This window comes from Engraulis encrasicolus, chromosome 14 (assembly GCF_034702125.1).
Source record: "Engraulis encrasicolus isolate BLACKSEA-1 chromosome 14, IST_EnEncr_1.0, whole genome shotgun sequence".
Classification (NCBI taxonomy): Eukaryota; Metazoa; Chordata; class Actinopteri; order Clupeiformes; family Engraulidae; genus Engraulis; species Engraulis encrasicolus.
Window position 1 is genome coordinate 542,555 of NC_085870.1, and position 25,302 is coordinate 567,856.

Consider the following 25,302-nt stretch of genomic DNA (forward strand, 5'->3'; position numbering starts at 1 on the left):
TGCCTTTTATTTTACCCACAGACGGCCATCCTAAGCAGCCCAATTGAGCAAGAAACGGCCCAATCTGGCAACACCGGAGGTCAGTACAGACCATTGACAGTAAATAGAACTAATACAATAGAATGGCCCATCAGCCTCTGGGCATGCGTCTGTACCGCCGCCATCTTTTCAGGGTAAGTAAATGACTAACATTTTGTAACGAACCAGGATTAAACAAAAACAAAAACCTCCGGTAGTCAAATATGTCAATTTATGCGGATTTAATCCCGCATGTTGGCTTGGTTCCGATAGACGTTCATTCATTTCAAAGCAGCGCTCCGCGGCGCTTCCCATGTTCCAAGATGGCGGCCTGTTTGACGCAAGCGTTCCTATTGACCGCTCCATTCATGGGCCATTCTATTGTATTATTTCTATTTACTCTCAATGGTACAGACACACCTCATCTGCCCAAGAACAATGGGGAAGCATTGGTTTAGTCTGGGACTACAGGTGGGGATACAGGTGCTGGCCATGAAATTAGAGTATCGTGAAAAAGTTCATTTATTTCCATAATTCCATCATCCAACTTCCAACTTCCATATATCATAGATGTATGGCCCACATTTTAAACTATTCCAATAATTTGTTTGTTTATTCTTACATATTTTGGGATTTCAGCTCCAAAAAAAAAAAAAAAACAGAAATTAAGCATCTCACAAAATTTTGTGATGAAATCATTTTCTTCAGAAAAAAAGAAAATCGGGGTCACATCACATCAGTTGAAATTCTGTTTCTAAATAAAATATGTCAATATTTAATATTTGGTTAGAAATGTCTTTAATCACTGCCATGATGTGTTTAACATTGAAGTCAATGGCAGGGGCATTGCACGGGAGTTATGGAAGCCCAGATATCATTGATGCTTTGCTGTTTTGTTTGTAGATCTGGTGGCCCACACTTCCCTCTTGATTATACCCCATAGATTACCATACCACGCTTTAGTGCTTTGGTGTTAATGGTATTCTAACTCACCAGACATAACAGCCCATTCATTTTCAATGGGGTTTTATTTCTGGTGAGTGACTGGACCTTCACCTATTCGTTGTAATGAGCTACTGAAGCTACCAGTGGCTTGGGTTGCTTTGCATGGAGCTATGGCAGCTAGCTAGCTGCTTCGTGTGGGTAAGCTACTGCTGACTTCCCTTCTTTGGGGCACACTCATAGAGGTAGAACATTATGGGCACTACTACATGAAAACAACATTAGCATCTCATACTGTACATCCTGTCACGTTATTACATCACAAGTAGCTAAAGGCTGAACTATGTGGGCAGGGTGATAATAGGATGAGCTGTGCAACAGCAATAACACACAAAGGAAGTATACAGCCTAAAACAGCAGAAATGAGTTTATAACACAGAAAGGAAGTTTGTGATACGCCTAAAATAGCAGAAATGAGCTACAATCAAAGCACTTCATACACTACACGTTTTATTCAATTCTATTTGGTCTTTTCACTTACACAAATAGATATTTAAGTCACCAATGTGACAAAATCTACTTTACAAGTCAAATTCACTTTTGATTTAGTGTGTGTAATTAAGTAAGTCATCTTTACTCTTATTTGGTGTTAACTCTTGACTATTGTGGTTTTCAATTAGACCATTTTTACACCATCACCAAGTAAAAACTTAAACACATTCTTCACAATTACTCTTAAACTCACACATACATCAAATCATAATATTAAACACCAATTACTCTGACACACTCACACATACATCAAATCACAATATTAATAAACATCTATTACTCTGGCACACTCTCACATACATCAAATCACAATATTAAAAATCAATTCAACAATTAACACACTCAACAAAAGAGTCAGTTACCAAAGTCAGTTAAAATGGTCAGTTAAAAATGTGTTCTGTGTTGGTGAATATTTCAATGACAGTCTTGTTTATTGGCATTCCTGCTCTGGTGGAAGCAACATCAAGGTCTTTATTCAGCAGGGGAGTTATTAGGGCTCTTTACTGTGAGAGCACTTGTGTGTCTGTAGATGACCAGACCAAGTGAAAGTCTTGCCACACTGAATGCAGTGATGCAGCCTCTCTCCTGTGTGAGTGCGCTGGTGTGTTTTTAAATGTCCCACTGTAGTGAAACTCTTGCCGCACTGACTACAGTGATACGGCCTCTCTCCTGTGTGAGTCCGCTGGTGTACTTTTAAATCTGACGCTTGAATAAAACTCTTGCCACACTGACTGCAGTGATACGGCCTCTCTCCTGTGTGAGTGCGCTGGTGTGCTTTTAAAGATCCCTGTTGAGTGAAAGTCTTGCCACACTGAGTGCAGTGATACGGCCTCTCTCCTGTGTGAGTCCGCTGGTGTAGTTTTAAATATGACGCTTGAATAAAACTCTTACCACACTGACTGCAGTGATACGGCCTCTCTCCTGTGTGAGTGCGCTGGTGTACTTTTAAATCTGACGCTTGAATAAAACTCTTGCCACACTGACTGCAGTGATACGGCCTCTCCCCTGTGTGAGTGCGCTGGTGTGCTTTTAAAGATCCCTGTTGAGTGAAACTCTTGCCACACTGAGTGCAGTGATACGGCCTCTCTCCTGTGTGAGTGCGCTGGTGTACTTTTAAACATCCCCCTGTAGTGAAACTCTTGCCACACTGAATGCAGTGGTGTTTCTTCTCCCTTGCTTGGGTGTTCTGCTGTCGTCTCTGCTCATGTGTGTGAGTGCGCTGGTGTGTTTTTAAATGTCCCACTGTAGTGAAACTCTTGCCACACTGAGTGCAGTGATACGGCCTCTCTCCTGTGCGAGTAAGGTGGTGTCGTTTTAAAGATCCCCCTGTAGTGAAACTCTTGCCACACTGAGTGCAGTGATACGGCCTCTCTCCTGTGTGAGTGAGGTGGTGTGTTTTTAAATCTTTCCCTGTAGTGCAACTCTTGCCACACTGAATGCAGTGATGCAGCCTCTCTCCTGTGTGAGTGCGCTGGTGTGTTTTTAAATGTCCCACTGTAGTGAAACTCTTGCCACACTGAGTGCAGTGATACGGCCTCTCTCCTGTGTGAGTGCGCTGGTGTACTTTTAAATCTGACGCTTGAATAAAACTCTTGCCACACTGACTGCAGTGATACGGCCTCTCCCCTGTGTGAGTGCGCTGGTGTGCTTTTAAAGATCCCTGTTGAGTGAAACTCTTGCCACACTGAGTGCAGTGATACGGCCTCTCTCCTGTGTGAGTCTGCTGGTGTACTTTTAAATCTGACGCTTGAATAAAACTCTTGCCACACTGAGTGCAGTGATAAGGCCTCTCTCCTGTGTGAGTGAGGTGGTGTACTTTTAAAGATCCCTGTTGAGTGAAACTCTTGCCACACTGAGTGCAGTGGTGTTTCTTCTCCCTTGCTTGGGTGTTCTGCTGTCGTCTCTGCTCATGTGCTCCTTGCTGTTCTGAAGACGGCTGTGTGACTGGTCTGGACGCCGCAGTTGTGGTTTGCTGTGTGTGTTGGTTTCTGCCTCCGGACGGTATGAAAGTCTCTGATCTGATCTCTTCAGACCTCAGCAGTCGCACATAGTCGTCTGGGTGACTTCTCTTGATGTGCTTGTGCAGGTAGATTTGAGCAGTGTAGGAGAACGGACACAGAGAACAGGAGAACACCTGAGACGCCACAGATACTTCTGGAGAGCAAACAGAAAGACAAAGACTTATTAAGACTCAAATTAATATCCCAGAAACTTTTAAACAATAATCACATTTTAATTTGTGTTGCTTTATAACAAACAAAGCCACTGTAAAATACTGAAGCCAATTATGGACATCATACACATACAAATATTTTTTAAAGTCCATGTCCCTGTAAAATGGTGTTTATACTTTGTCAAGTTATGTGACTGGATGTTTAACTTTTCATGCAGAGCAGATAAACTTGTTAGTTTTTAATCACCAAAATGGTAATGGCCGTGTTTTAACCGGTTAATGCTCATGACAATGTTGTTACTATGTACAAACCCCAACTCCGGTGAAGTTGGGACGTTTGGTAAACAGTGAATAAAATCAAAATGCTATCATTTTCAAAGCATTCAATCTATTCATTAGATGGAGAATAGTGAAAAGACAACATATTAAGTGTTAAAACCGAGAAAAAATATTGTTTTGGGGAACATATGTACTCATTTCTAATTTGATAAATCCAACACGTCTCAAAAGAGTTGGGACGGGGATCAATGAAATTTAGTAAACATCCAAATAAGATAAAACACCAAAGAAGAACATTTCAAAATGAATTGTACTGACGGACAATATAGGTGTCCAGGTATAAGATCATCACAGAGAGGCTGAGTCACTCAGAATTAAAGATGCAAAGGGAATAATTACCATAGTTATTACATACATTTTTGAATTCCCTTTGATTTACCACGATTGAGTGTATAGAAGACATATTTTTGTTAATAAAATCATTGTATAGGTTCATGACATCATGAAATATATATTGGCTGTAGTCTCACTCTAGCACTCCAGGAATTAGAGCTATTGAAAATTGACCATATTAAGAATGCTTAATGCGTGCAAATGATACAGGGGTGTAACATTCTCCTAAGCACTTGAGCTCACTTGAAATAGACCCAGAAGACATGGGAAACTGTCCTTTGCTTACAGAAGTCAGCAGAAGTTGTAGAAGTCCATTCTTTTTGACAATAATAGAGCATTGCACATCCTGTGCTACAGTGAAAATGGACCATCCAACTTGTGTTAGTGCTAGCTTCAAAAGTCAGCCTCCATGATGACATGCGGGTGCAGTAGTGCATTGGTTAAGATGTTCTCACTCACCTGTAGAGTTAAATACAGTGCTGAATGGTATAAATGGGTTTTAAACAGAATGAAAAGCCACTCATGCATTATATTTTGAAAGGCGATCTTCGATTACTGCCACATAGTAAGGTCAAATTGCATTCTCTACTATGTTTTAACAGTTTGGCTCCATCATAAGGACCAGCAGGTGATAAAATGGTGGGCTTTTGGTCAAGACCTGTCACACTGTAAGCACTACAGAAAGGAAAACATTGCAAAACATGACAAGGAATACACCCACCATTTAAGCTGGTGAATTCATGTCCAAGATAGGAATTAACACTGTTTTTTATATAAAATCATCTCATCGGTTAATGTATTTAACTGTTAAGTGTTGTCTTTTGTTTTGTTTTTAGTCTTCCTCGACATTTGCTGCCATTTATTGTCCCCGTCCCAACTCTTTTGAGACGCGTTGGATTTATCAAATTAGAAATGAGTACATATGTTCCCCAAAACAATATTTTTCCCGGTTTTAACACTTAATATGTTGTCTTTTCACTATTCTCCATCTAATGAATAGATTGAATGTTTTGAAAATGATAGCAATTTGATTTTATTCACTGTTTACCAAACGTCCCAACTTCACCGGAGTTGGGGTTTGTAGTTTAGTTTATTAATCTCATGCCAATGTTGGTATGTCACATACTGCAGTTTACTAATCTAGCAATGTTGTCATCTAGTAGTTGAGCTTTTTCAGCAAACAGTGAGTCGGATTGCCAGCTAATCCATCTGCATGAAAGGGTGACCGTCCAGAGATTGTGACTCATTGATAGTGACCTACCTCTGGCCCTGCTCTTGACCTCTCAGAGGTAGTCAAATGTGATACAGCATGTGATTGGATAATCTTCAATGTTCTTTATCACGTGATTGGTTGATAGTGACCTACCTTTAGCGCTGCTCTTGACATCCCAGAGGTAGTCGAATGTGATGCCCAGCTCTTTGGCGTAGTCGTCTCCATACCAGACCAGCAGTTCTTCTCCAGGGACAACAGGCCGACAGCAGCGATACACAATCCCTCCTCTGTACTGAAACGCCACCAGATTCTGCTCCTCACCGTTACGAGCGCAATTCACATACCTGCCAGAAAACAACCAACCACAGCTCACATACCAGCCAATCACAGTACACATGACAAAATACGTGTGACCATTGTTTAACAATATGTTTCCTACAGCTTACTGAATTAACATGAAAACTAGAAAAAACTGTTTAAAAAAAAACAATGCAGTGTTACTAATACTCTCTCTCACACACACTCAAACACATGCCTACGGTATTTAGCTGCCATTTATGCCTTAATACATCATGAGTAGCAACTAGGGCTGTAATGATATTGTATCGAACCGAGAAATCGTGATACACAGAGTCATGATACTGTATCGTGATACAAGGAGGCAGTATCGTGATACACCCTTTCAAAGTTTTGACACCCATCAGTCCGGAAAACTACCACATGATAGGAAGTGATAGTACTTCTAAGCTTCAAATCATCATCATTATTATATTTAAACTTTTTAAAATTATTTGTAGCCTCGTGTAACCTGTTCTACCTACAATCTGTCATAGTTTTATTCATAATTTTATTTTATAACCTCTGCAAATGTGAAATTCGTGGGTGTATCGAACCGTAGGTCTAAAATCATGATACGAACCGAATCGTGAGTTGAGTGTATCGTTACAGCCCTAATAGCAACACACAATTGCTGAGATTGTGTTTAACCGCTTAATTAAATGTTCATAAAGAATTAATACAACAATTACTGTAATACAAATCCTACACAGTCAGCATTGTTGTGTAACTCCAAAGAACTGATGAACTCCAAAGTGATGAAATTGGGTCTCACCTCATCCAATTGGAATGAGTTTCCTTCTTCGCATCTACGTACTCATCTGAATGGCGGCTCTTGTAAATCTGTGGCAACATTAACACACACACACACACACACACACACACACACACACACACACACACACACACACACACACACACACACACACACAAACACACACACACACACACACACACACACACACACACGCACACACACACTCACACACAAAAACCACACCCACACACACACACACACACACAAAAACCACACCCACACCCACACACACACACACACACACACACACACACACACACACACACACACACACACACACACACACACACACACACACAAAAACTACATCCACACACACACACACAAACCACATTTTGTGAGGTGTTTGCCTTTTTATACATACAGTATGTCACAGAAGTGAGTACACCCCTCACATTTTTGCAGATTTGTAAGTACTTTCATAAGACAACATCAGACATTTCACTTCGACATGTTGATAAGTAACCTGTTCACAACATATAACTAGGGGTCGACCGATACAGGTTTTTTAATGGCCGATGCGATACCGATGTTTTTTCCATCACCCTTGGCAGATACCCGATACGGCCGATGCCGATATTGTTAAAAAAGTGTTAAAAAAAAACAAAAATCAGTACTGTATCATTAAAAAAAAAAAAATCCTATCCCATCACCTTTTCATCACACCATAACATGAATAATAGGAAAATAACGGTCATGTACAAAGCACACTGAGCACCTAGTTTTTCAAGCATCTGTAACCTATACTGTATTATAGCCACCTAAAAAGGTATAAGGCATTAAAAATTCAAAGGACTGTGGCTTGACAGTGGTACAATAGCATAGAACTTGACAGTAAATTTGAAAAATGTTGGGGATGACCAAGATTATTATGGATATTTATGCCTATTTTTTCACCTGTATAGGTGTACTTGATTTACTAGGGCCTTTCACAAAATAAATCAAATCAACTATATAACAAACAAAAGCCCAAAATAACAAACCAAAGAAATGCAAACAAAACACATAGACAAGTAAAACCATTTCCTTATTTTCATATTATAAAATACATTGCAAAGAATCCCACCAGTAAAAACACCCCTGTACGGCGGACACCCCTCTATTTGACTCAGATTGGAACATTCACTTGTTGCTGAACTGGGAAGTGGCAGCATGCCGGTGACCTGATCTGTTAAATGTTACAGAACTGTTTTACACATTATTTCTAACCAAATAAACCTCTATGAATTGAAATAGCCAGTTTGCAAGTGATGTTTGTTTCTCATTAGAGATCGATAAACAGATGGAAGTTGATAAATGAATGACGCTATGAAATGCGTGTTTTGAAACGCGGTGGAAATTAACACTGAAACATGCTGGAAGGCACTCGTTACAACGCTAGGTGAGAGTTATGGCAATAGAACTAGTTGACAGTAGTTTACCCTCGTTGGAAGAGCTGGTTGGTTGCTCAATGAGATGGCTGCATTATGCAGTCTGCATCAGTGATGCGCGGGTCGACGAAAAAACAAGACACACCCGACCGCTTTTTTCCCTAGTCCGCCCGCTTGCCCTGCCCGCAAGAAATATTCATGAAAAATATTGACCCGGCCCGCTTCCCGACCCGCCTTTGAAAATAGTAGCCGTGCGTCTTTATGAACACCCTAGCGTCATTGGCAAAGCACAATCACGTCAAAAGGTCTTAAAAAAGGAATTTGCGTCAAAAACAAGACAGCTGTGCATTTCAACAGGACATGTTGGATTTTTGAACCGACGACTGCCGACTGTCACCTGTTTATTTCGGTAACATCGTCGTTTGGATACATGGAGAAAATTAATCTGTAGGTTGGTGAGCAGACTGAGCCAGCCGTCAAGTGGATTGCCTCGTAGGCCTAGTCATGGTACGACACAGGAAATGAAAACAAACTCTGTAAGCAACAAATGAGTGCGAAACCATTAGGCTACAATTGTATAAGAAAATATGTAGGCTATATCCATCACTGCACTGTTTAGAGAGCACCCTCTGTGTTCTTCAAAATGCACTCAATGGTTGCACCTGCTGCACCAGTTGCGCGCAGAAGATATTCGGCCAACGCAGGAGCCTCATTAAGTCTCCTGCAGAGCGCGTGGCACCATCATAGTTATTCAGCCATATAAACTTTTATCTATTTCGCAAAAAATGTCCCTGTCTGCTAAAGTAAACTATAGCCTATTGGCTAGCCTATAGCCTACTTTAAAATTCGGCATCATTTCAAAGGTCCTGACCGACCGCACCCGACCCGAATTTCATTAAAAATAATATTTCATAACCCGTGCCTGCGGTCGACCGCAGTTAACTGCAAGCGCCCGCTGCTTTCGGGTCAGCCCGCGCATCACTGGCCTGCATGCTGGTGAGTTGAATGCTACAGAAATGTTTTACAATATTTTAATTTAGCCAGTTTGCAAGTGATGTTTGCTACCTATTAGATGTCGCTAAAACAGATTGAAGTTGATAAATGAATGACGGTATGAAATTTGCGTTTTGTATTGTACATACTGCCTAATGTTCGGCAGACTATCCCATGTAAACACTGTATTGTACATACTGCCTAATGTTTGGCAGACTATACCATGTAAACACTGTATTGTACATACTGCCTAATGTTTGGCAGACTATACCATGTAAACACTGTATTGTACATACTGCCTAATGTCTATCCCATCTCATCTCTCTCTCTAGTGTGTGCGTGTGCGTGTGTGTGTGTGTGTGTGTGCATGTGTGTGTGTGTGTGTGTGTCTGTCTGTCTATCTATCTGTCTGTCTGTCTCACCAGTATTCACTCTCTAGGTGTTGTGTGTGTATGTGCGCGTGTCTCAACACCCAGGAGTATCCGCTCTCTAAGTTGTGTGTTTGTGTGTGTGTGTCTCACCACCCAGGAGTATCGTCTCTCTATGATAAGTGTGTGTGTGTGTGTGTGTGTGTGTGTGTGTGTGTGTGTGTGTGTGTGTGTGTGTGTGTGCGTGTGTGTCTGTCTCACCATCCATGAGTATCTGCTTTCTATGATAAGTGTGTGTGTGTGTGTGTGTGTGTGTGTTTATCTCTCTCTCACCACCCATGAGTATCCGCTCTCTATGGCCTGCTCCTTGTCCATGACTTGTCCCTCGTAGGGTCCAAAGTGAGTTCCTCTGGCTATCTCCTGGCCCCGGTTGAAGACTCCCAGTCCTGCGTTGGGGATGTGGGACTTGTTGACCTCCAGTCCAGGGGGCAGGGTGAGTCTGGCTCGGTCTGGGACCCCCACTGGTGCCGGGGTGTCAGGGATGAAGATGGGGGGGCCGTGGATCCAGCACTCCTCAATGAAGAAATCTTCACAATCCTCACAGACTGAAGACAAGAATAAAGAAGATGAATCACTCTCAATTAAGAAGTCTCCACACTCATCAGTTTACAGACGGGAACAAACGAGATGCATCACTGTCTTGGACTGATTTTGACAGACACATTCAGGCTCTTTGATGTGTGTGTGTGAGATAAGCCTTTGACTTCGATATTCGATATTCGAATATAAGTCGAATGTTAAGAAAATTCTAGACATTCGAACGAATATTAATTGGCCATTAATATTCGAATCTGACATGGGTATTGCTTTTTGGGGTATTTCATTGGTATTGATTAAAATTATTTCCTTGTAAACATCGCAATTCACAGTCTCAATTTATTTTTTCCATGGATGGTTAATCACTACAGCTGTGTTGAGGAGAGTCGCGTGCGTGGCTCATTTCTCTGTGTTCCGTAGCAGGAGACTTGCGGCAGGCAGTCTCCCCCAGAGTCCGCATAGCAGATGAGTGCTGCAGAGTTCCATTCAAGTGAATGGCTATCGTTAATAAACACATCATCACATTACTTTCTGGAGTTGTTGACGAGTTTCTGGAATTATGTGATTCAACCCACAAGTACCTGTGATTACGCCAAGAGTAAAGCCAGGCTCAAACTACACGACTAGCGATTGTGTGTCCGATTTTGGCGTCGGGGTGCACCGCACACTAGAAGAGAATCGCAACTGCCAATCTTGTCGCTGCTCGCAGCCACCGAGACAATGCCCGACGTTCTATTTCCAGTCGCAAATATCAAACACTGTTTGATTTCTACGATTTGCGATCGGCGACTCTTTGAGCTGCCAAAGTTCTATCTTAGAACGTCGCTCACGACGAGGAAATCTTTCCCGACAATCGCTTGCAATGGTCCTGGGGGGTAACGTTCCAGCGATTGTCGTAAGGGGGGTTTTCAGCCGAGAATCGGCGCGATAGTCGTGTAGTTTGAGCCAGGCTTAAGATAATAACTTCTTGTTTTTTGGATTTTGACTAAATTAGCTTCGTTGGTCTGGGTGTCAGATCAGGCAGACTCCAGGTGATGATTTTGTTAGCATGCTTTTAGCATGTTTTTAGCGCACTGCTAGTTTGTGTAATGTTCGTTTTTAGACAAAAGCAGTCATCTTACCTAGACCTACAAACACTCTACCTAAATGTCCGTCATTAGTGATAGAAAATAAATACATATTTGTTGATATTGGTGCTGTGTGCTCAATTCTCATGATTCCCATATGATCCAATTCAAATTTTAACTTAGGCTACAAGTTTGACATGGCTGCTAGCTTTGCCATGTTTTAATCTGCATTCACACCTCTAAGTACCGTCTTCTTAATAAGTGCTGAACGATCGCTAAACAATAATGGCTGTTTGAATGCATGTTGTTAATGGGCCATTAGGCTACATCTCTGGTTGGAATAGCCTTTTACTAGTCACTGACTGGGGGAAAGAACAACTTCAGCTTGATATCAGGTCTAACTGGGGCAATTTTAATGGTAAAAAATATGGATAAATATTCGAATATATTCGAATATCGTTTTTAATTTAGAAACGAACTTCGACTATGATTTTTGGGCACAAGTCAAAGCCCTAGTGTGAGAGTAGTGAAAGGTGTATAGCTGAAATTCTCAACAAAACTACAGTAATAAAATAAGGCAAAACTAGGCCTACACAGATGCAGATGTCTGCCAGAGGTTTATCCCCAAACTCATACAGAAGTCGTCTCCATTTTTGTTTTTTCGCCTCTGGGTGGCAAACTTAGGACTTGGTGTGCAGTATCAGGGTTCTAGCTAGCGCAAAAGTGCGTGGCGGCCCGTTACGCTATAATTTTGGACCGTTATGCTTATTTTCAATACAGCGTAACGGCATTTTGTCTGTATTATGTAGGCCAGTGTTTCCCAACCACTGTGCCGCGGCACACTAGTGGAAAATTCTTGTTTTCAAAAAATAAAAAATAAAAAAAAAGAATTCAATATTATCAGCAAATAATGCCTATATGTCACCATGTAGTGTCTGCTGTTGACTGGCGTCCTAATCATGTAATAATTCCTTATCACTAGGTGGCAGCAGGTAGCGAATTGCAATGTAGTAGCTGTCAAAAAAGGCAAATGCCGTGTCGTGAGCTCAAGTCCATACAAAGAGAGTTAGATTTCATTTGGATTTAGGACTACCGGTACTTGTACGTGGGATGCAACGGCACCAATTCCATTGTGCTTGGTATGTAAACGAAACACCCTTCACAAAACAAGAGTGCAGACTATTTTGTTGGCCTGCGTAAGCAAACAGAGAACCAAGCAACATTTATGAGGGAAAAGGGTAAACGAGAGAACATTAAAACTAGCTACCACGTAGCTAAACTTGTAGCTAAATCAAAAAAGTCACAAAGTGGCAGAGACGCTAATATTACCTGCCTGCAAAGCCATTGTAAATGAGATGCTTGGACCTTAAGCGGTTAAAGAAATAGCCAAAGTCCCACTCTCAAATAACACAATTTCCAGACATTGATGACATGTCTGCTGACATCGAAAGTGTGGTTTTGGAAAAGATCCGTATCAGTGAGAAATTTGCGTTGCAACTTGACGAGGCTGATATTAGTGGACATGCGCAACTCCTGGCCAATGTGCGTTTTGTGGATGGAGACGCAATCAGAGAAAGCGTTCTATTTTGCAAGGCATTGAACAGAGATTGATATTAAACATGCATATTCATATTGTAACAGTGAAATCGTTCCTAAATAGCATTGCTACTGTCAGAATAAGCATTATTTTCTGTATTCCTGCAAATAGAATGCTTTTGGAATAAGAATTTGTAAATAGTAAGCCTAGACCTACTTTGAAGTTTATAGCTTCCTTAAGAAGGGTCTTGTTAAGTGCACTTTTTATTTGAAAGAGGAAATTTAAAAGATGATTAAAAAAAAAAAATGTGTTTAGTTGATCGCTTTTCAAGGCACTTTTAAAAGAATGACTATATTGTTAGGCGGCTACTATAATTTGTTTTCATTATTTCATCATTTTTGGTTGGTGGTGTGCCGCGAGATTTTTTGAAGGGAAAAAGTGTGCCCTGGCTCAAAAAAGGTTGGGAAACACTGATGTAGGCTACAGCCAGATCAATGCCACATCGTCCTTCTGCCAAACCTGACACGTCATACTCACTGTATTTAAATGACAATATAGCACTCTACTACTAGCCTACTAGGCTACAATTATTATTTGTCGCAGGGTTTTGACGGCCTTTATTAATCTCTGTGACAAGCGTATGCCAGCATTGAGGCTTAGAAACAACAACAAATGCACGTGTAGCATTGCATCCTTATTTCAGGGGTTTGTTTCTCCAAAGCGTAGTTGCCAACCTGTTAGCAGTGTGGGCACTAGTGCTGGGCTCGTTACTTGTTACCATAGCCTAAAAACAAATCCGGAGACATTGGGCGCTAAGCGCTGACATTGGGAGTTGACACTATTCGGAAGAGGACAAAGTAGGCGGGAGAAGAGGTGCAGATCTCCAAAACGGTGAGAGGCACTTTTTTCTAAGCTTGCCGGTTGACATGTGGCGTGACTACAAAAAAAAACCTGCATTTATTGCAAAAGGTAGGCCTAATGAGCGTCTTCTGTGGCTAGGCTAATTGCCTGCGAAATGCACCAGGCACCAGTCCTATGGTTTTAGGACGCGCAAACTGTACAATAGCGTGAGCTCGGAAAATGTGCACTTGTCTGCACTTGTCTCGGAATCAGATCCCTCGGACATTGATATGCCCTATTATTAAATGCACACACGGTTCACCAGTGCTCCTCAACATTTTCAAAACTAGTGCAACTGTGAGAAGGAGGGGACACCGTGACACACATCTCTCTTCCTCTGAATAGATCTCGATTTGCGCTCATGCGCCAGAGAGAGGGAGTCATATTTATCTCTCCAATTGCAGAAGTTCACAGACACCGGTGTTTCGTTACCAACTTTTTAGTAGTAACTCGTTAGGCCTACACTACTTTTATCAGAAAAAAGTAGTTACATTACTGCAACCCAACACTGATAATTTACCTTTTAGGTACCCTTAGAATGGCCTATTTTCACCTTAAAATGTCAAAAACTCCGCACCGCGGATGGGTATGTGTGTGTGTGCGTGTGTATTTGTCTTACAGAAGTAGTTCTCATCTTTGGGTTCTTCCTCCTCTTTGTAGCTAATTCTGGACTTCTTGTGTATGTGTTTGTTTGTGTGTGTGTTTGTGTGTGTGTGTGTGTGTGTGTGTGTGTGTGTGTGTGTGTGCGCATGTCCGTGTGTGTCTTACAGAAGTAGTCTTCATCTTTGGGTTCCTCCTCCTCAATGTAACTAATTCTGGGTTTGTTCCGCAGGCTGCCTCCACGCCTGTAGTCCTTCAACTGGGCTCTCTGCTGCTCCAACCACTCTCTCTTGGACACACCTGACACACACACACACACACACACACACACACACACACACACACACACACACACACACACAGGGAAGAGAGAGCAAACATGTTAACTGTTGATATAATAGAACTTTGCATTATATACGGTACAATACGGTACAATGTTAATCTGAGGAAGACGAAGGTTCGTCGAAACTACTGTCACTTTGTGCACCAAAATAACCAAAATAAAAAAAACGTAAAAAGTATGCTGAGTGTTCCAATCATCTCTGGGTCTAGTTGCTTGAATATGGTTGGTCCTATTGCTTTATTTGCTAGGTGTGGAAGTGTGTGTGTTTATGGCTGGTCCCATTGCTTTATTTGCTAGGTGTATATGTGTGTGTGTATGTGTGTGTGTGTGTTTAGTCCTTATTTACCAGGAGTGTTTGCTGTGTTCACTTGGCCTCTGGCTGCCTCTCCATCCCAACTCTCCAGTTCAGCTCTCTCTCTGCCCGACTCTGTGCTGCACAACTGAATAACAACAACAATAACACAAACCCAATACTTGGTTTTAAGTCCATCTACTCATTCAAAACAATTTCAGATAGTCGTGTGTGTGTGTGTGTGTGTGTGTGTGTGTGTGTGTGTGTGTGCGTGCAGAATACTATAATTCAGGAGATATGAAACAAATTGAAGGGCTTAGTAATACCCCATGGAGCGTGTCACTGTGTGTGTGTGTGTGTGTGTGTGTGTGTTGATACCTGTTTGTTGTCCTCTGTGGCTTGTTGTGCTGAACCCTCCCCTGAGGCCTGAGGACACTGAGCAGTGCTGTCGATTGGTTGAGGTTGACTGATGGTGTTTCTGATTGGCTGAGGAGGCTGTCTGTCCCCGCTGCCCTGACTGCTGATTGGCTGAGAAGGCTGTCTGTCCCCGCTGCCCTGACTGCTTATTGGCTGAGGAGGCTGGCTGTCCCCGCTGCCCTGATCAGAGTGGCTGGTGCTTGGCTAATGGAGAAGAGAACAGTTGGTGTACAGGGGTGCACAGACACACACACACACACACACACACACACACAGACACACACAGACACACACACACACATACACACAGACACAGACACACACACTTATTAAGACACACACACACAGACACACACAGACACACGCACACAGACACAGACACACACACTTATTAAGACACACGCACACACACACAGACACACACAGACACATGCACACACAGACACAGACACAGACACTTATTAAGACACACGCACACACACAGACACACGCACACAGACACACACACACACAGACACAGACACACACACACTTATTAAGACACACACATTTTGCTACGGTTCAACTGCTGAAACTCCGTTTCATGATTTAAAGAAGAAATGAAACGAATATTCAGCTATTATTCACATTAAATATTGTGCCTATTTCTAAAACATCAATCCAACTTTAAATATTTTTTCCGGGCATAACTTGTTGAAACGGCAACTTAAAACCGTGCCTTTGGTGCGACAATATTTACAGGGCAGTGACGTCATTAGGTTGACACCCTCTTTTTGCGAGTATGGCTGGCTGCGGAAATATCATACATTTGAAGGACCCATATCTCATAAAGGAACCAACATTAAGATACAAACATCGACATGTCGAAAGAACACACCTCTAACATTATGTGAAAAAAACTCACGTTGAATATAAGCCCCACAAATAGACTTTTCTGTGATGATGCACCACCATATGCCATATGGGTTGGAAAGATATGCCATATTCGGCACAGGATCGACGGGCACAAAACAGCACCGCGCTCCTACTAGGCTACACGTAGGCTACACGCTGATTATTATTAAGATATTATCAATCATATGACACAATAGTGTAGGCTGTATGTGCTGTGGTAAACTGGAAAATATGGGAGCATGTTAGGGTGCCAGCTGCCGGTTTCTCAGATCATGGATGTGACATTCCGCGCTGTCTTTGACAGGTTGAAACCGAAGTGGCAATTCGAAAGCCAGCTTTAAAACATATTAAGCAATGGCGTTATCTCAATTATTATGCCGACAACTTACCGATCAACCAGCGCGGCATCTAACTTATTTTTTTGTTTATGGCAACGTGACAAGGGGGGAGAGGGGGGGGACGATGCTTTAGCTGCTGCGCTGTCTTTGACATGTTGAAACCTAGCGAAATTGCACTATCAGCTGCTTTAAAAACGTATGATGAGGTAGCCCAATAGCATCGTTTTAATGTAATCTTAATAAACAATGGCGTTATACCCATCATTATGCGACAATGTGGAAGTCGGTAGGTATATTTTGACACAAATGTTCGTGCTCAGGGGCTGTTGTTGTATGACACAATAACTGCACGACCGCCGGCCATGGATAGAGTCATAACTACACAACACAGATGTTCGTGCTCGGATGCAGGGGCGATTTCGTTGCATATAAAGCAATAACTCCACGACTGACGGCCATGGAGTCGTAACGAAACACAGCCTCGACCCGCAGTGCATTGACCGAGGACCCTTAGTACTAGGTGCTACAATGGCAGAGAGGAACTAGCATCTTTAGTATGCTGCTATCCTGCTAAGTGGCTGTCGGCCAGACTCACCCGTCGTCGCACTCGAGCTAGAGATATCCGTCAGCACACCTGCCATCCATAGACACTGCTTGTGGTAGTCTAGGAGTCTATTTCCAACCATGTCCACGGTCTCCAGATTTCTTAAGGTAAACAACAGGAGGGGTGGAAAACGCCCAGAGCACAACATTGATCTAGGTCAGTGGTTCTTAACCTTTTTCTCTCAGCTGTTTTCCCTTACCTGTTCACAAGACTAGCCGTGCACCCCCAAACCAACATGTATAATGTGTACAAGCACTAAAAAAGGATTTTAGTGATGTATTACAGTGATTTTTTGACAGAGATATTAATGAAAACCTTCATGACTTTAAATGGGGACCAAAACATGTTTCAATTTGGTTTAGGTTTGGCCTAATTATAATATTTCCACGCAGAATTTTGGACACAACTTCAACACAAGCAACATTCTGCGCACCCCCTATAATGTCTGGCGCACCCCCAGGGGGTGCCCGCACCCCAGGTTAAGAACCACTGATCTAGGTCACTTCAAAAGCCGATGCCTCCTACACGATCAGCGTTGTTTTGCCTTCTCCTTGTCAGCAACAGTTCCAGTAATTTTGACTTAAAGAAACTTGTGCAGAGAGATGCCTTCAGTGAAACTTGTACTTGTTGCAACCTGTACCATTTTGACCGCCACGAACAAAATATTTTCCACTGTGCTTTGATTTACTCGCCATAGACGCCGCCATTGACTACTATAACTTTGTGGGTTCGGAGTTGGACAGTGTCAACTTTGGTGTCAACCTTATGACGTCACGCATAAGACAATAAATTCGCACTACTGGACAAAATTGCTCATTTTGAGCACGTTTTAACATGACTTCCCGGATAAATTATTACACACACAATATCTTGTTTTAATCACAAAGCTTGAAACTTTTGTAATATGCAGCACAAACTGTAAAATTCCAACAATTAATATTCGTTTCATTTCTTCTTTAACAGCTTATTTGACCGCAACAATTACAAACAGTAAACAAACTGGCCTTTCTGGTAGACAGTGTCAGTTTGTGTGTGTGTGTGTGTGTGTGTGTGTGTGTGTGTGTGTGTGTGTGTGTGTGTGTGTGTGTGTGTGTGTGTGTGTGTGTGTGTGTGTGTGTGTGTGTGTGTGTGTGTGTGTACCTGTGGTGTCGTGTGTCTATCAGGAACTCTGGTAGGAGGAATGGAGGAGCGAGAGGCTGGAAGAGGAAAACACACATCTTCATCATCATTATCATCAGAAGAGGAAAACACACATCATGACATCACCGAAAACAATCTCAACAAATTACAAGTTGTTCTGAACAAAGCTGCACGTATTGTGCTTATTGTTCCTATAGAACAAGGGTATCTGAAATGTTAAACACATTGAACTGGTTATCAGTTAAAGACAGGTTACACTACACTCTTCTCTGCTTTGTACGGAGTGTGATTATGAAAAAGTGTCCAGCTACTTTACTTAATTTTTTTGTGTTTTCCAGTAGTACACACACATATTCCACTAGACACTCAGTCGAGGAAAGATTTTTGTTACCTGCGTACAAAACTGGAGCTGGACAAAGAACACTGCACTATAGAGGAATGCTGGCATGGAACTCCTTGCCCAATTTCTTGATTAAGGAAAACATTGACAAAAGCTTCAAAACTAAATTAAAACTGTTTTTGTTTATACAAAATACTTGACTTGTTTTTTTTTTTTTTTTTTTGGTTTCTTATTGGATGTACTTTACTTTATTAACTTGCTCTGATGTAGGCCTACCTTCTCCGTTTGTGTTTTATTTCACTCAGGGTGAAAGCAGTATTAATTGTACCAACGTAACGTAACGTATGAGTGACAGGTTCTCATTTCCTCTTTTGAGTTTGTTTTGTTCTGTTTTGTTTGTCTTGTGTTTTTGTCTTCTGTTGGGGTTTGTATTATTTGTAAAAAGAAAAGAGAAAAATGTAAAATAATGTATGAATTTGTTTTGACCACAGGAAGAACAGTGCTTCTAATAGAAGATAACTGATGTGTTGTCAATAAAGCAATCAATCAATCAATCAATCAACCACCACCATCATCACCATCATCATCATCATCATCACCATCACCACCGTCATCATCATCACGACCATCATCATCACCACCACCACCATCATCACCACCACCACCATCATCAGGGCTTTTTCTGAACGGGGAAATAAGGGCGCCACGCCCTCATACTCCGTGGATGCGCCCTCATGTTTTTTTTTTTTGTTTTTTTTTGAGCGCACCTAGAACATTTCTCAATATAAAGTTACATAGTCATAAAGCCTCATTAATCCACAACATTGTAATGATAATAATGATTTAATAACCATCTAAAGTGCTAAATGATCGAAAATGGAGACAGCATCGCGCTGTCACATTGATAATAGTAACTTTTCTGAACGTCTGAATACGAACCATTGCAAGATGCCGGCAGAGCTCAGGGCGCAGCCAGGGGTGGACTGGCAATCTGGCAAACCGGGCAAAATCCCGGTGGGCCGACGCCCCTAGAGGGCCGGTGATGTCGGTTTTTAAAAATAATTGTTATTAATGTTTTTTAAAAAATGTGACCGGCGGCCCACAATTTCGTGCTGACGGCCCTCGGCCCTCCTCCAATGACATCAGCCCATACATAAAGGTGGTAGAGGGAGGGGGTGTCCCATTGGTGCATCTGAGTCGGACTTAACTATTCATTGCGGCCCCATCCCTACCCTGCATTACGCGCACAAATTTGAGACACAAGCGATGGAGAGACGAAAACTAAAAGGTGGTGTGGAAAAGCTTGCGGAAAAGGGATACAAAAAAACTTGCAGCAGAGGCAAGATAATGTGTTCACGCGTGTAGTGTTGTAGCAGCAGGAGAGGGACAGCAACTTCTGCATGTTGGAAGTGAAAGAGCACGCTAGGAGACAGCAGGTGAAAAGCGGCAGTAGTAGCCTCTATGAGCCCTGACAGCCAGGTATGAGTCAAGTCAAGATCTGTTCTTTCAAACTTTAGGATACTCCATGCCTCTCCCCTACTCTCACTTCAGCATTAAACATTAATATTGAATAAGCCATTCATTTTCACCACCATAAGTATGATTGAGAACCGGTCGCACGACTCACGGACATAGGCAATTGAGAAGACAAACATTCCATACACCAAACCACTGACGTGAATAATATTAACGATATAGTAGCCACGGCAGTGTACCAAATGCGTTTCGAAGACTGTCAAACTTGTGCCTACCCTCGCTAAATATTCAGCGATTGTTTGCGTAATCACATTTACCACGCAGTGAAAATGTCGTGTAACGGTTGTCGCGTCTCGCGTGTGGAAAAGATTTGGCAAACTGATTTTTTTAAAAAATTGTAACTCCTCTTGGAACACAATCAAACCATATTCTGTAGGTAAAGACCTAGCATATCTCTCTCTCTCTCTCTCTCTCTCTCTCTCTCTCTCTCTCTCTCTCTCAGCTGTTATTTTATCCAGGACAATTAGAAATGATAAATGATTGAAGAATTTCTTTTGAATAAGCTTTTGATACAATTTTATCTGTAGACTATTTTATATGTAGCCTACCACTTTCAGCACTGCTCATTTTGAAACTTCAGTATGTTAATGCTTTCTTAACATATTTGACACACTAAATCATTGTGGTGATAGGCTACAGTTCATGATTTTCTTTCATCATTCAAGCTATTAAAGTAGCAATGAGAGATGCATTTTGATAACAGGAAATTAACCCCTCTTCTAATGCACCTGTTAGAATAAACCCTCAATTTAACATTAATCTATAGGTAAATTTATGAGTAGGCTATACACTGAATACTATATTATTTTGAATATTTTGCAAGTGCTGCATAGGCTACATTGTGATAAATAATCTATCTCCCTCTTCTCATCTAGTCAAACCAGGCCAGGATGAGGTTGAGTTAGAGAGAGCAGTAGAGTAGGCCTAGATTACTTTTGCTGTGAGTGTGGTCATCTATTGCATTTCTAAACCACTGCCCAAACTAAGATTCATTTTGAATAAATAGTTGATATAGTCAGCGCACATTTCCTGGTGTTTTCTGGTAGCTGAAAGAGAGATTCATGCATGAATATTGCGCCTTTTCGCATAGGCCGCTTGGTCAATAAGTAGTCGGATGTGCTCCGCTGATTATGAGGGGCCGGTCTGAGCCAAAATTGCCCGGGACATTTTGTTCTCCCAGTCCAGGCCTGGGGCGCACCTTGTCTCGAACTGAACATTAGATCAACCAGCCAAGATTCTCCTGTTCAAATGCTTGCAGCGTGATAATTTAATACTTTAGGGGGAAATGAATTGTCATCGTGACCTCTACCGTTTAGGCCTAGCGTTTCTCCAATAATCATTGCGCAGGGTGACTGCCTGCCTGAGCACCTACAGTGCCGCAGCTCACGAAAAATGCTGGTGAAGTTACTCACTGTTTGGGCCGCAACAAGTTCTTTTTTAGAGAGACAGAGAGCCTGCGTCCACCCTGATCAGGGCTACACAGTGCGAGCCTTTTGCTCGCATATGCCCCTACAATAAATGATTGTGCGAACGAAATAATGGATAGGGCGCACGTGTGCGAGTAGATGTTTTAACCCTTTCAATTGTATTTTGCTCCTAAAATAAATACACCCCATAGAGAAACGCAGGAACGTGTGAATGAGAGAAGAGAGACAGAGGCAGACAAACAGTCGGGGGAGTTTTGAAATAAGATAAGCGTCGGGAGTATCGAGCGCTTCCACTGACGGAGAAGAGCTGGAGAGAAACTTTGGCGCTAGAATAGCTAATTCTCGGCTTAGCACAAATGCTAACAAATGTTCAACCTGTTATCTTTGTGAGAAGAAATAGCTTCGGTTTATACACCTATCTTGTAAGTACGTGGCTAGTACTGTTTATGTTACTCCTCCTGAGACCTTGGCAAGGGAGGGCACATAGCAGGCTCTCTGTGCGCTCACTTGCTCAACTGTCATCATCACGTCACGTCATGTGAAGTCAGTATTTTCTTGGACAGTCTCGGGGTGTAGCCTAGGTTTTTGATGTGCAAGCCTTCAATATTGCCAAATTGTTATTTAGAGGAAATGTGTTTGGTTGGCATCCACTCTTTTTTGTTTCATTTCTAAAATGCAAGTATAGAACAATGTTGTATTTTCAAAGGGTAATGTTCAGATTACTGAGTTGCTGTTACTGTGGTACCAAATGCAATTTAAAAAAAGTGTAACCCATATGGGTAGTCTAATCATAGCCTCATAGGCTAGCGTACTCATATGCGAGTCATTGTATTTTCAGGACAGAAGTGTAATTGCCTCTCTGGTCTCTCTTTTAAAAAATCTGCCCCCCTGACCAATTTCATCCCAGCTCCCTGCCAGATCATGAATATTTACCTATGTACCAGAATAAATTTCAAGTTTTGCTTAATGGCTTAATTTGTGTATTTCATATAGGGAGGGGAATATGTTCCTTTTTCTTCTCAGCCATTTTGAAGTGCAGTAACATTGTACTTTTAGGATGTCCACAAAAGTAAAAAATGTCCCTCTCAGATAGTCTCAAAAAGCCCCATTTTACCTTCATTTTTTAAAAAATCGCGCACCGCAGGACCCCCCCTTCACCCCCCCCCCCTCCTCCCTCATACTAAAAAATCCTGGAAAAAGCCCTGACCATCATCATCACCACCATCATCACCACCACCACCATCATCATCACCACCATCACCATCATCATCACCACCACCATCATCATCACCATCGTCAACATCTCCATCATCATCATCACCACCATCATCATCACCACCATCATCATCATCAGGCCTAAGAAAATTAAAAGTTTGGTTCCGGTTGGTTGTCAAATTTGGTCATGGGTCGGTCGGATTTTTTTTTTTTTTCCATTTTTTTTTTCCATTTTTTTTTTTTATGTCCGACACCCCCAACCCCAACATGCGCCAGATTTCGTCATAAACGTTGTTTGAACAATGCCAAGGACGATAGTGGAGTGAGGCCTACAGCTAAAGTTACAATTAAATATAATAAACATTAATGAGCCAATTATACTGACCGTCACCGAAATGAGGATATGATGCATAATAGCCTACCGTTTCTGGCAAAACTTGTCCTGCTGTCAGTTGCCTGACACTGCTATTTTAACTCCTGTCGGCCTATGTCCCGTTTACTTTTTTTGATTCCTTTCATCATCCGTTGTAGACCATATTTTCATTGGGATGAAGGTTCTGGCTTGCAAACATTCTATTTACTCACTTTTTGTTTTACGCGAGGATGTAGACACCTAGGCGATATGTTTTAATGAAGGGTGATTGAGGGGCAACATCGTCATTGCCATTAAAGCATTATTGTAGGAAACTGTAGTAGTCCTAGGTCTTCATCGAACAGTCGTATGCCTATTTGTGGCGACATCATCGTTCATTTCTATTTCATTATTTGGAGGAGGTGCGGAGAGTGAGACAGTGACAGGCGCCCTGCTCCTGTGCAATGGTGGAGGGACAAGCAGAGAGAGAGAGAGCGAGAAAATAACGGGCGCAGGCCAACGGACTTCTTGGTTAACCAAGCCTTGTGGTAAATTAAAGAATGAAAGAAAACTTGGGCAAAGCAATATCCCTTCTCTCATATTAACTTATTTTACAAGGTATTGTTACAGTGCTACTTTAGTATTGCTATAACGAGTTATGCATCTCGTCGAACAGCAGGGGGACTGAATGGAAGCCCTTTTCTAACACGACGAGACAATATCAATACATTCAAAAATCGTGGATACTCATGTTGTCTGTGTGTTGCATTTCGAGGCGGGTGGTCAGGCTGTGTCAGTGTCGGGTGAGGTAAGGCTATTAAGCTATTATTTGACAGGCATTTTCGCCAGGTTCCCAAACTATCCTACATCGTAGGCTATTAGTCTGCAAGAACGCTATGAGGCAAGTTGTTTAAAACTTACGAGCTACAACGACTACCAATTAGCATGTTGTAGCATAATAATTAGCATATAACGTGACCGAGTAGGTGCGCAACTCTGCAGTGACATTTGGGGTTTTCTAATATCAAGCCGGCGGCCCTTATGGCGCGCGCGTGTGTGTTGCTCCTATGTGGATAGTCATGCGATGCAAATTCAGTAACTTACAGGCAGGTAGAAAGTGAGAGATGGCGAGTTATAGGAATTAAGAAACGTGTTGTGTCTTGTCTATATGAACAACCGTCCACACAACATCGATATTTTTTTGAGGATTCCAAAAACTGAAGAAAAAAAAATTGGGTCGCACAAAAAATGATAGGGTCGGTCGGCAACCGGAACCAAAACATTATTTTTTCTAGGCCCCATCATCACCATCATCACCACCCCACCATCACCATCATCATCACCATCACCACCACCATCATCATCACCACCACCATCATCATCATCACCACCTTCATCACCATCATCATCATCCTCATCACCACCATCATCATCATCACCATCATCACCATCATCACCATGACCAACACCATCATTATCATCACCACCACCATCATCATCATCACCATCATCATCACCACCATCATCATCATCACCACCACCATCATCATCACCATCACCATCATCCTCCATCATCACCATCACGTCCACCACCACCACCAACATCATCATCACCATCATCATCACCATCATCTTCACCATCACCACCACCACCATCATCACCATCATCATCATCATCATCATCATCATCATCACCATCATCGTCATCTAGTTACAGTATGTCTATTACATCATCTGCATTGTGTGTCATCTCTAAGCTGTGTGGTGGAGAGAGAGAGAGAGACCTGACCGTGTATTTTTGAGAAAGAGAGAGAGTGAGAGAGAGTGACCTGGTCGCTCCTTGAGTTTGAGTGTGTGTGTGTGTGTGTGTGTGTGTGTGTGTGTGTGTGTGTGTGTGTGTGTGTGACCTGGTCGCTGCTGTGTGTGTGTGTGTGTGTGTGTGTGTGTGTGTGTGTGTGTGTGTGTGTGTGTGTGTGTGTGACCTGGTCGTGGTCTCTCCATGCTGTGTGTGTGTGTGTGTGTGTGTGTGTGTGTGTGTGTGTGTGTGTGTGTGTGTGTGTGTGTGTGTGTGTGTGACCTGGTCGTGGTCTCTCCATGCTGGGTGTGTGTGTGTGTGTGTGTGTGTGTGTGTGTGTGACCTGGTCGTGGTCTCTCCATGCTGGGTGTGTGTGTGTGTGTGTGTGTGTGTGTGTGTGTGTGTGTGTGTGTGTGTGTGTGTGTGTGTGTGTGTGTGTGTGTGTGTGTGAGTG

The 25,302-nt window shown here is 42.2% G+C and overlaps 1 protein-coding gene across 1 annotated transcript; it reads right to left on the reverse strand.

Annotated features, from left to right (window-relative positions):
- Positions 1 to 1,453: 1,453 nt before the first annotated feature.
- LOC134462922 (zinc finger protein 431-like) lies at positions 1,454 to 25,149 on the reverse strand. Its single transcript, XM_063216195.1, has 9 exons — positions 25,131 to 25,149; positions 18,184 to 18,239; positions 15,169 to 15,411; positions 14,845 to 14,938; positions 14,324 to 14,455; positions 9,788 to 10,059; positions 6,682 to 6,749; positions 5,724 to 5,914; positions 1,454 to 3,666 (listed from the first exon to the last, which is right to left on the reverse strand). Exons 1-9 carry the CDS (start codon positions 25,147 to 25,149, stop codon positions 2,003 to 2,005), a joined length of 2,739 nt encoding a protein of 912 aa, XP_063072265.1. The 3' UTR covers positions 1,454 to 2,002.
- Positions 25,150 to 25,302: the final 153 nt, after the last annotated feature.

Excerpts from the sequence above, each read along its gene's own strand:
- LOC134462922 (XM_063216195.1), bottom strand. Across the intron at positions 14,939-15,168 it reads CCACAGAGGACAACAAACAG|TTGTGCAGCACAGAGTCGGG; the intron begins GTATCAACACAC and ends GTTGTTATTCAG. Across the intron at positions 6,750-9,787 it reads AGAGCGGATACTCATGGGTG|ATTTACAAGAGCCGCCATTC; the intron begins GTGAGAGAGAGA and ends ATGTTGCCACAG.